The sequence below is a fragment of the Temnothorax curvispinosus genome, unplaced genomic scaffold (assembly GCF_003070985.1).
Source record: "Temnothorax curvispinosus isolate PA1 unplaced genomic scaffold, ASM307098v1 QBEX01001628.1, whole genome shotgun sequence".
NCBI lineage: Eukaryota > Metazoa > Arthropoda > Insecta > Hymenoptera > Formicidae > Temnothorax > Temnothorax curvispinosus.
Genome location: NW_020211408.1, coordinates 227,568 through 240,380, shown reverse-complemented (window position 1 = coordinate 240,380; position 12,813 = coordinate 227,568). Strand labels below are relative to the sequence as shown.

Here is a 12,813-nt window from a genome sequence, read left to right as displayed (position 1 = left end):
AAGAAATTCAGAAAAATATTGGAGTACGAACGATTTGATGTTTTCGAATTGGAGTAGATAACGATGCGATACATTCTATCTAGTGGGTAACGGCTTTCTATCAGTGTATTAGGCAAGAGAATCGTGCGCGCGTAACCTATTGTCCTCGTTCAGTAACCCTAATAATAAATGCCATTTGTCGCCAAGAGGATCTCGCGCTAACTCGTCGTTAGCACTTTCTCGGCTGTCGTTCCAGGGACGGCCTGTTTGCAGCGGGTTCTTTTTATAGCGCTGCCAATATCCGAAAACTTATATATTATTCGGTTTATCTCGACGTTTACCCGGGATAATAAATACTCGATGCAATAAATCACTGTAATTTTTAACGGAAAATTGGAATTTCTTGATAAATTTCGACAGATATTTGAAAGTATTGAGATACGTTAAATATCGAAACGATCGCGTATCAAGAAAATATAGTGACTTGAATTGTTTTTGGACAAATTTAGCTTATTATATTAGGGGTATTCAAATAAGTTAAAGTTTAACGGTTTGACAGGTTATGTCGGGTTAAAATCGAGTAAAAAGTTAATTAATTAACTTTGGGCGCGCTACTCTTTAAGGTTATGCAAAATACATAAGTGTTTCATTAACCTATCACATTAATCTTTGGGTTAAAAGTGTAAAAATTAACTTTTTACCCGACTTTAACCCGACATAACCTGCCAAACCGTTAAACTCTAACTTATTTGAATACCCCTATTATATTATGTTATGTAATAAGATATTTAATTCAGTTTGTATAATAAAAATTAACTTACATAACTTTGTCATTTGACTCTTTGATTATTCGATCGTTGTCGCGATTGATGCAGATAAAATGCCAATTTGATGATTTCAGACCGTTGATAGCTCGATAATTAAGGCTCAACAGAAGTGTTTAAAACTTTTTAATTTTTTTATACAAACCTGCGCAAGTTGGTAATCAGTTCTGGTTGTTAGAACCGTGAAAGAAAACAGTTATGTTACGTGAAAATAATAACGGATGTTATTAGACACACGTAAAGATAATCTATCAGTTTAACGTGATGTAAACTGATGTATTCTTGAAAATCTACATATATCAAACAATTCAGTAAGATCGCGCAATTATATAAATCTTTGCTCGGTACTTAATATCAAAAGCCGACTCGAGTTCATATCCTTCACGAGTGAAAATGACCGCGACGATTCTCGCGTGATTTTAATTGCAAATAAACGCCTATTGCACTCAATAACGCAACGAGCATGAAGTCCGTCCGTCTTTTTTTCTTCATTTAACGATCATGATATCGATTGATCGTCTGAAAAACGTGCGTTACACCAAGTGGTATCGATTGTCGTTAAAAGCTATTTTCTGATAATACGAAATTCGAGGTATCATCCAATCGTACGTATCTCCCGCGAATTTTCGGTGTCACATGCGATCTTGGTAATTCGTGCTACGTGTAATTTTTATTATTGCAACTAGAAGTGTGTACGTACACGTCATAGATAAGAAAAAATGAACTATAAAGTCAAAAGAGTTTTATTAGTGCTTATTACTTTTCAAGTCAACCAATCAATTTTAGAACCAAGCTTGAAATAATTTTGGATAACAGATTCATGTTACATTCTTGCGATATTTGAGTTATTAGAATCAGATAATAATTATTTCTTCCTATATCATGCAAGTCATTAATTTTGCAGCAACGTAATGCGCTAGTAATGTTTCGAGATGTTATCGCTATATAGAAATGGATAGCCCGATAACATTCAACATATACTACATCGATTATCGACTTCACTTTGAAGGCAATGATCTTAAAATATTACCGAGCATTATACAGGGTGTACCAGAAAGATGAGTACCCCGAATTAACTTGAACGGATGACATTTTTGAAAAAAATGTTAAATACAAAAGTTTTAGGGTTTGTAAATGGACATCTGGTGGTAAACATAAACCTTGATCTAGATTCAGGACCTAGGAGAGAAGGATGACCAAAACGTCCCATCTTTCCGGTACACCCTGTATACCGCTTTCATTCACGCTTCATTAACGTCGGTTCTTTGACTCGTTCATGAGTAATGCAATTTTATCAAATACTCAAGGATATCGTCATCGTTTTTCTCAATACCAAAAGTATCGAGGGAAGAAAACGCAAGTATTCAAAGAGTTGTGAGTTTAATAATTTCGTCGAGCCCGACGAAATAGCAGACGACCCCGAGGACCTCTTGACCGGCGCGGCGCGGCCCGGCGCCGGCGGCGTTATCAAGGTCTCGACGACCTTGAGACTGGACAGAGACCCGTCGCGAGTTTTACTTATCGCGGCCGCTATTTCGGCGGCGCGCGCGATACTAACCCGCTTCAGCTGATTGCCCATGATATTCTGGAGTTCGTTCTTTATCAGACTGAACTTCATCATCGTGTCGCTGGAGAATATGGAGCAGCCGAAGGCGAGACCGGGATAGTCGGCGCATCTCTTCCGTCTGCGGGCCTCCCGCTCGGCCTGGACCTCCGTGCGCTCGCTGGGGCAACGTAGCTTGGCGAGCTCCGCCAGCTCCGGGTCCTCCTCGACGTTGGCGGACTCGTCGTCGGAGTTGCCGTCGCCGCGGGCCCTCGCGACCGCGTGCTCGGGCTCGGGCGAGTTGCTCCCGCTCCGCGGATCGCTCTCGTCGCGATCCGCCGGAGTGCTCTTCCCACGTGGACTGGATCGGGGGGATCTCCTCTTCCTGCCCGCCCGATCCTGCGTCCCGCCGCGCTCGGCGGCGATGTCCTTACCATCGCCGAGAGCGGGAACGTCCGGGCTACACTGCGCGAGCCTTTGTCGGACGTCGTCGTCCCTATGGTCCCCCTCCGCCTCCGTCATCTCTTTCTTCTCCTCGAGAACCTGAGTTCTCGAGGAGGCCTTCGTCTCGATCATCTGGCTGATCCTCGTTGGCCATCTCGCGCCGAGTGTCACCTGCGGCACGGACGGACGCGGCTCCGTCGGGTCAAGTCGTTCGTCGACGGCCACGCTGGCGGGCAATGACGTCTCGTCGCCGGTGAACGTGGTGTTATTGTTCCTGACGGTGTCAGCAGGGCCACACTGCGCGGGTCCTCTGCTGGAGGCGTCGAGACGTCGTCGCGTGGTGTGCCGCGGATGGTGCTGGTGACCGCGGCGTCTCGCCGCCGCCGAGAACGTCCGCTCCATGTCACGTCCAGCTGTTGTCGCGTTGTCCAGGCTCCAGGGCTCTCTCTCGCCAGCGACCGTAACACCTCCCCTCCCCCCTGCGTTGGCGAACGCGCGCGTGACGCGGCGACCCGTGCGATATGCACCCGCGCTCTACTACCACTGCACCAGGCACTCCGCCATCTTGTCTGTCACTGATCGCGCGACGCACGTTTTCTCCCCCGCGCCAACGTCGTACTGTCCACCGGCTGTGTTGCACCGTCACACACACGCCGCGCCGCAGCCCGCGTATACGCGACGCGATACGGTGGTGGCGCGCGTACACAAAGAACAAAACCGCCGCCGTTCTGCGCCGTGCGCTGGGCACGCTGCGTCTGTCTCGCTCGCGCATACGGCGAGCGAGAGCGACATCCCCACCACGCGGTCGTGCGAAGCGCGAGTGGGGGCAGAGCCGAAGATACCCGAGCGAACAACGCGGAATACCGCGAAAGATACGCGTGTCGCGGACGCGCTGTTTGCGACTTTGCAAGTTCGCAGTGAACGGCGAACGAACGGACGCGCCGTTTGGCGGTACAGATTGCGCCTGCGCGAGCGAGTGGCGCCATCGATCGGCGCGCGCTCACGTCGCGCGCTGTCGGTAACTCGCACCGCCGCATTTCTTTGCGAATCTAATCAAGAGGTCCTCGGTTATGTCAAAATTTTCTTTGGCATTCGATTTATAAATTATCTGATACGAATGAAATTTAAATAATTCTGTAATGAAAAACCTTAGGACTTTTCTTTTTGTCTATATCAATATACACAAAAATTGCATATCATACTCATTGTTTCTATTGCGCGAATAAATGAGAAACACGAAAATCAAAATATTTTTTTTTTCACAATTTCGGATTTGGAACCCTTTGAATACTTTTCATTTTCGAATTTCGTATTTCGCTGAGTTGGCAGAGTTCGTTGGAGGCAATCGAAGTTCTGTATAGGTATGGAAAGCTTTTGAATGCTGCAGAAAATAAGGGGATAGGCGAACCAGTGTCCACAAAATACATAAATATTTGATCTTATTGATCAAACAATAAGTCAATATAATTACTAAATAAAAGTTCATTTCCCGCTTGATCGGGCAATAATGCTGAATACTTGGTTCGTCGAACAATAAAAAATATTTGCTTGACTTACGTTTTGCAGAGCCTTGTCTTTCTCCTCCAATTTTGCGTTGACCTGCATAAGAGCTTCCTGAGTTTGGTCAAGCTCGTTCTCGATGGTCTGGATCTTCTTTTGGAGAGCGCGAGCTTCTTCCTCAGCCTATTTAGATCGAGAAACGTCTCATTAGTTCTTCTTCAAAAACTATTTAGAAATGCATTATCATATAATTTAACTTAATACTTTTAACGCTATTTCGAAAGATAAATAAATTGTCATATGAGTTCAATCGTTTTTAAGTTCGTGATTATAAAATTCTTACATATTTCTGCGTAAACAATTATGATCGATGTCAGAAATTTTTATACCTTTTCAGCTCGCGCATTCGCGTCACGAGCTTGCTGTTCGCAGAGCAACGCGCGGTCCATCGCGTTGTCCTTCTCCAGCTTCATTCCCTGCATCTTCTTCTTGATCGCGTCCATGGTGGTGTTTTTATCTCCTCACTCGTCCAATGAAAGAAAACCTGCGACATCGAACAGGAATGCGATTAGAGACTGACATAAAAAATTCGCAGACGTCGATTAGGGAAACGTTCCGCTTTAATCTCCCCTTTCGTAACCAAATGAGATGAAATAATATGACGAAATAATATATCTTTCGTGTGTTTATGCAGGTCTAAATAAAAATATTTAGTATATTTCGATTGTATATTTCCTTGTCCGATCATAACTAGTTAAACGATGATCTGTGTATATAAAAATTGTAAAGAAAAAAAACTAAAGTATTGTTATAATTGCGATACACCGACTCGAAAAACGCGTTGTTGAGAATTATCAAAATTATGCGGGCGATCACAAAAACTAATGTTACAAATAATAATTTACTAATTTCTACCCGACAGCGATTGTCAGCCGCGAAAAATTCTCGTCAGTTAATTTACCGTGGCACAAAGCCGTTCAATTAGCGTCGAGGCTTTTTGCTTTCCCCGCTTTTTTTTTACGCTTTCGCTAACCGAATCCTAAATCGCTCCGTTGAGCAATTAATTATGCCCCGTTTTTTCTCCTCGCGCGCACAGCAATTTTCTTTGTTCGAGAAGGAATGCGCGGGCCTCTACAGCCTCCTCGCAACAATATAGGGTGGAAATAGCGTGTACCACACGATCGTTCGCGCGGTCGGTCCGTTATCCTTCCGCGGCAACTTACGACGTTTCAAGGATAAGAGGGAGGAGGAAAGGAAGAAACCCGTCGCGGCGCGGAAATGAGATTCTCCCGCGGCGCTCTCTCGAAAGCGAGAAAATTCCAGGCTGCTTTTGCGCGGATTAGCCATTCGGCGAACGGGCGTGCATAGGTGTATAATTAGCGAGCGACCGGATATTCCTATTTATAGAGCCGGCTCCTCCGCTGAGGAGAGGGCCCGGGCCGCGGAGGCAAGCGCGCGCGATATCAAACGTTCGCGCTTCGCTGCCTCTTTTCGTCTCGTGACGTCATGCCGCTCAGGTATGCGATTCCCGTGCATGCAGGGGGGGGGGCGATGGGGAGACAAAAATTCGTCGCGGCTGCATCCGCGGCCGTTTGTGCGAATCGTTCCTGAATCGACCGGACATTTCTACGGCGCGATCGAGGGGACGAAAACGTCCCAGGGACGCGCGCGCGGGGGGGGAGGTCGCCTCCCTCGTCGAAATCATCTTACGGGCAGCGAATGACTTTAAAGCGACTCCGTTTCCAGACGGTATCGCGCGACGTGTTGTGAAATTCAATGACGAGACTCGACTCGACATCGCGACGCGTCTCCCTCGCGTGTAAGGACAATAAATGACTTGGCTTTATCGATATCGCGATATAAGCTGAAGACTAAACCACGCGCTTTATTACGTGAAGAGCCGGCTGATGACGCTAATCACCGCAGAAACACGCTGCAATAATTTGATTTTATTTAACTTTTTTTGCAGAAATTGTTATTATTAGCCCTATATCGTTATATATTTTACATACAAATGTATTCGTGACTTCTAACTTGTTTTTTCCTCGCTCTTTTCTTTCGCTCATCAGAGACACGACAGCGTCTCGCGCGCCAAGTATATTTTTCGCGAGTTGGTAAGTTTTATACATTCTTCGCCAAGAAAAACGTACGATCTGCCAGGGTGTAAATCTGAAATTCGCAATTCGCCACTTGCGTTATTGAATATCCTGTTTAAAGGTCCTGGAAGAATCTTATGCCTGCGCCACTGCAATTGTACGGTGGTGGAACCGCGTTTCTGCCACAGCTTCCACCGAGCGAATATACGCGCGGATTCCAAGCTCGCCGGTAATCAGAGATGCCTGGTAAGCAGACTAGCGTTGAACGAAAGGGAAATGGAGTTTGCGCGATGTTCGTAGAAGTAAAAACATTAGCCGAAAGATTCTGCGAAGTTAGACGCGGCATATAATGCGCGGCGTGTGTGGCCCCCCGTCAGTCTCATAAACATTTCTGCATAATCCCGGCGAAACGGAATCGGTTTCTTCGTGTCGAGTAGGAAGTGGGAATGTTCCAGGCGCAAAGACTCCAAAGATCGCGGAGGGTGCGACGACAAAAATTATAGCTGCTATAATAAAATGGAATCTCGCGAGGGGAGGGGGGGGGGGAAAGTGCTATCGCACGAAATTCAATTTCGTCGGGGCGCGCGCGTTTCATCTCGGATCCAAAAACGCGCGTATCGCGACGGACGGGTTATTTTTACGCGTCAACGGGGGAGAGAGGGCGGCGAGAATGGTTGCCGCCTGGCCGAGCCATTTCGGGTTACGCATAGCGAACATCGCGCGCTGACTCCCAAACGCCACCGACCGAGTGACTTAACTCAGCGGTGTCCTGTTACGCGCACGGGAGGAAAACCAATTGCGAGAGAACCGTGTCGTCGGCTATCGTTTCTCACACCCACGAGATCGAGAATCGTTCACTTCTGCGATTGTAAAACGCGCGAAACAGGGAGAAAATAGAAATTCCGTGTCGTTAAATACGTATTAGCACGCGCGTAAATAATCTTTTTACGGAAAAAAATAACTGCCTTATTTCTCTTCCCATCAAAGTTCGTTGTACACTTCTTAAGAGATCGAAGAGGTATTTTCTGAAATTTTACTTCGACTATTAAATGCTATGGATAATTCTTCGTTAGATCACATATAACACGGAAATTATTTTTTATATTCCTACGTTTAAAGAATCTTAAACATTTTTCGAGTTACTCGATATATAGTTACTGAATACTACAACATAATTCTATATATATGTAATTTTAAAGTGGCATAACGCTGTTTCTTTTCTGCACGTTAGCATAAATCGTCGGTAACGTTAGCTTATTTTCCGAGCGAAGCGTGCTTAATTCAACGACTTGATGGAACGCGTGAAAGAAATTTGTCCCCGTACTACGAAAAGATCGGAAGTCCGTGCGATGTTTTTTTTTGTCACAGTGGTTACGCGCGAACGCAAAAAAAATCTATGTGAGTCATTGCACTCCGGAAGGTAGCGACCACTTTTTGTGACAACCCGTTATCGTGATGCACTTCTGTGAAATTCTTTCATTTTCGTCGATTACCGAAGCTGTTGGATTATTAAATATCACTTTATTAAATATAATATAAATTATAATAAATTGGAGCATTTCTTGGAGATTTAATATAATCATTCTTTTTATAGTAAATCTTTTTACTTTCGATATTTAAATAATTTAGCTCAATAAAATAGAGAAGATAAAACTGCGAGATTACAAACAGTTTATTTCCTAAGAATTTCTTCAAAATTCTTGTAATTTTTATTTTATATAGCTTTAAATTTGCCGATTGTGGCAATCTCGTTCGGCTTCTCCAAGATGAGAACTACGTAATCCTAATCGACGTCGACGTAACAATTGAGTTACTTCACTTTTTGCCATAGACACACGTCACTCATTGTTCAATGCCGATTAAATCATCTTCCTGGACATAATCGTTTACGTTATATCTATACGATATCTATACGACATAAAAAAGCATCATAAAACTGGACGATATCAGTTCTTCGAACGACATCGTAAAACGTTGCAAGCCTTCAATGTTCCAAATGTCCTTGCTAAAAGGTGCGGTTCCCAAATCGTCTTATCAGTTATCTTTGTAAAGAAAATCAGATTTGCAATCAACGCGATTTTGACGCGAGAATCTCATTTCTTTTTTATTTTTATTTTACATCTGTCTTAGAATTAATATGTCATAATTTTTAGTTTAAGATTATATTCTCAGCTTAAAATATTTCAGACGTTATTGCTTTATAGATTCGCCTAGCACACAGTACTGTTCCCGTCTTGAATAATTTTGGAAACTTACTCGCTCGATAGATCGTTTAAGCTCGATCTGTACAAAATATTATCAATTTAACTTTAAATAATATGATTTTTATTAACGTATATCAAATAGTTATCGAAACGACAATTATAAGACGACTGCTTTTCGAGAAATATACCGGAATATAGATTCCTAAAGGTAACAATCCTCAAAAATAAACAACAGTCGCACATTCCACATCGAATCAAAACGTTTATTCCTATGTGCACTGAAATTGAACCCGGTCAAGTTGAAGATTCACGTCCGTTTTTCATCGGCGACCAATCTCGTCGTACGTGGAATTCTTTTCGCGGAGAGAGAACAGTAATCTCCCCGTATAATACAAAGTCGAGAGCTATGTCTCCTCATATCGCGGAATCGCGAGGACCGGCCTCGCGACTCTCGTCCTTGACGAGCGTATTTACTCAAGTTCGTCGGAATTCGCTGAAACGAGGATGTGCGAGAATGCGTGTATGTGGGTAAATGACAAGTAAATGACATTTACATAAGGACCGGGCTATTTGTCGCGGCAAACAAACCGCGCGGGTCCTTGCGAAAGTGTCACTCGTCACTATTTACACGCAGACACACCACACTTCTTTTTTTTTCTTTTTCCATCTAGGAGAGAACTTCTTTCCTTTCTAGAGTGCAGGACGCACGATCGCGGGTGTCCTCGCGGATCCTCGTCGGCGACGTCGCGGGGTGCCGCGCTTCGGAGGACGGCCTCCCCTCGGAGGCTTTCCCTTGGCCTTCATATACGCACAGGGTGTACCACATGGTACTCGCGCGCAAAGTACTCACGTTCGTATCGGTCTGTCCGGGATGCGTCCGACCTGCGGGCTAAGTCACGACTGGGCGACGGAGAGGCACTCAGGGGCTCGCTTCGCCGTGGCTCCCACCTTCTCGCGATGCTCCTCGAGATCGTCGAGGACGACGTAGGCCGCCTGCGACCCCCTACCACGCGTGTGTGCCACACGCGCGGCGCTTTACTCCCCGTCCGGATCTTCTACGTACGGATCTGTGAAAACGTACACCGGCCGCCGCCCGCGGATTATCTTTAGATCGCGGACACGCGAACGACGGACGTGTACCTACGTGCGTGCTGAACGCTCTATTTCGACGACGGCTGACGACGGGGGAGGACCTCGTGCCGTCGCGAAAAACGGGGCGAGAGAAAAAAAAGCCTTCAAGCTCTGGGCGTCGCTCGGTTCGAAACTTGAGCAAAGTCAAAGTCACATCGCGATCTCCGAAGTGAGGCCTGTGCGCTTGCAAAGAAACCGTTCTTCGACGATTCCGACAAATCCGCTGAAAAATAGACCAGCGTAAGAAACGCGTATCTCTTTCAGCGAATCGTATAAAAAAGTACCGTATTTTTTTAATGGTACCCTGTTAAATATTAAAGGATGAAATTTAAATCAATACCTTGAGTTGAATAACTTTTTGTTACTTTTAACTACCATGTGTATGTCGCAATTATCATTTGAACACAAAACAGTATTATTTTAACTCCATTGGTTTAGTTAAATTAACAACATTTTGAGTAGGAGTCGTGGTGACCTATAAAAATGGTTAAGTATGACTCAACATGAGTTTGATTTGACGCTACGAATCAAGAGACACGGTAGTGTCTCGCGCCAAGTACTTACATGCACGCGGAGCGAGACCGACCGTGACTCTTTTTAACAGTACACCAAGACTTGCATCTGTATATTCTGTGACAACTTTGGAATCAATCTTTAAATAAGAGATTTATAAAACGTTATCACATATCGTGAGTTTTTACTGAGACAAAGTCCGGATAAACCTAATTGAAGAATTAGGTTCTTTATTTATATTCGCGCTCGCACTGGATTTAACTCATAACATCTGGCAAAAAAGTAACAGGACAAACATGAGATAATAATGAATAGACTTTTCCACTTTTTTATTAATACACTTTAACATATCTTTGTTAACACATCACTATTATTATTATCTTGATTTGCTGGTTTCAATTGTCAGGCGCGATCGATTATCTTGTGAGTCACTCGTTTGAGGAAGATTGTAGCGGCCACGAGAGTGACATTTGAAACGATCGTTCCGGGATTTGTCTATAAACGGAGTGAGAGTACAATAACGAGAGAGAAGGTTGACGTGGGACCGTCGAAAAACAACAACCTGTCCGTTTTCAATAAAAAAGCGCTAGGAATCAACCGCGCTGATAATTTTGGCATTGGGGTCAACGTATAGCCACCTCACCCGATCTCCTTGAGAGATCAACTCGTGTCACGGTCGGTCCGTTATGACTCGGATGGCGCTCTCAGTTTTTCCTCTCAGCTCGAAATAAACTCATAAGTAACGATAATTCGATCTACCTAGGGCCAATCGCCAGTTCGATTCCTCTCGAAATCGAGCGTTGTAAAAGCGTCAAGACTCAAGACGTTGCCTTATCGGGATAATTTTTTCTCGATAATCGACAGAATTGCGTAACGGAGGTCGCGCGTCAATAAATCAAATGTCCACGTGAAATTTGGACGAATTTCTGGTGGAAAAATCGTTACGCGCGCTTTGCGTAAGAGATCGGCCGTTATATCTCATCAGTTACAGTCATCGGTCCGTTTCAGTACCATATAAGGAAGAAGTAGGTAAGGGTCCCTCGGCAGCCTTGACTTATATACGGCCGGGTCTCTCCGAGAGCACTTGCTCGAGTATGCTCGCCCGAGTATATACGCTTTTTAAACACCGATCTCGTCCGAGATGGTCGATAAATACGACGCGTGCAGGCGTCCGCCTGTCGCGCTCGTCGAGGCGACCTAAACGCGGTGCATCGACACATTATTTTAATATATAAACTATATTTAAACTTTCACAGCTATAGGCGTCTTTCACTTAAAAGTAGGTAGGTAGCACCAAGCGATATCTCTTTTCTCGTTTTTGCTATCTATTTAAGCGATCGTACATAGCTTCGTAAATTCTTTATCCTTTATTTAAAATAAATACGATGGAAAAGCGTTCCAAACCGTTAGTCACAAATTTGTTACGCCGAATTTATTGCTTCCTTGTCAAAGAATCAGTCTATTTATATCTTCTTACATAACTCTTCGAGTTTTAAAACGTTTTTGGAGCTTGTCGTTTTGTAGCCACTGTGTATCGCTAGATTATAAGGCGAAACTAGCGCGAGCAGTTTGAGAAAGTACGCGATTACGGTCCGTTACAAATTAGGAAAACGCGATCGTCGTCTCGCTTGGCACAGAAAAAAACCGCTTACCTGTTACAATTCTGATAATTACTGATTCTAATTGGAGAATTATTCCTGGACAAAACTAATTAGTCACTTCCCAGATGCATCGCTTAATATCCACGTGTGAAACTCGAGAAGTGGGTCTTTCAGAATTTCCGAAGATACGTTTGACTGAGCGCTGCATAAATAACATAAGCAGTTATCTGAAATATCTCGAGCGAAAGGTAAGCCACTCGGTACAAATGTTTTAAATACCTCGAGCGTGATTGACCTCTTGCAAATCAACAGCCTCATCGAGATTTGTTTATGGATTAGCGTACGTATATTGCAAAATAACACTTACCGTATGCAGAATATGTTGCAGCCAGCCAGCCAGCAAGATAGAGGCCTAATTCGACCTCATCGACGCGAAGTCTTTATAGGGTAAGTTGAGTCACCGTCTCGTTAGCCCCTGCTTCGTCGTGCTTTGTCAATTTCGCCGACAGCTTCTTCTTCGACGTCGTTACATAGGATTATTCTAATTGAGATAATAGCAATAATGACCCGCGATGAAAATTGAAATTTGTCGGCTTTACACGGAATATTTAATGACGTAGATTATTAATTGCACTATTATCTTTTGAATAGACATAGATTTTAAGAAGCAAGTTGTGCCGGTGCGTTAGAACGTGAGTTGCATGACATAAATTTTTGTGTTCATGCGTTTGATCGTTTTAACGTGTCACTTCACATACTCACCTTCTTTTCCGGATAGTGACATTTTCACGTTACAATCTTTCGAGAGTAATCTGCGGCTGAGGATATCCATCGGTAGATACAATAAAAATAAATAGCGTAGGATTAGAAATGTTCATAAATAACGCTATATAAATTTATAATATAACAGCATTTTGTGACGGGACAGATTCGGGATTCTTCGATCACCAAGATCGAACGGAGAACATGTGAAATCAA

At 44.0% G+C, this 12,813-nt stretch overlaps 1 protein-coding gene across 1 annotated transcript; it reads right to left on the bottom strand.

The window, feature by feature from the left end:
• Positions 1 to 1,644: 1,644 nt before the first annotated feature.
• On the bottom strand, positions 1,645 to 9,606 carry LOC112466991. The gene is made up of 5 exons (XM_025035395.1): positions 9,441 to 9,606; positions 4,680 to 4,834; positions 4,348 to 4,473; positions 3,256 to 3,359; positions 1,645 to 3,223 (listed from the first exon to the last, which is right to left on the bottom strand). Exons 2-5 carry the CDS (start codon positions 4,791 to 4,793, stop codon positions 2,098 to 2,100), a joined length of 1,470 nt encoding a protein of 489 aa, XP_024891163.1. The 5' UTR covers positions 4,794 to 4,834; positions 9,441 to 9,606; the 3' UTR covers positions 1,645 to 2,097.
• Positions 9,607 to 12,813: the final 3,207 nt, after the last annotated feature.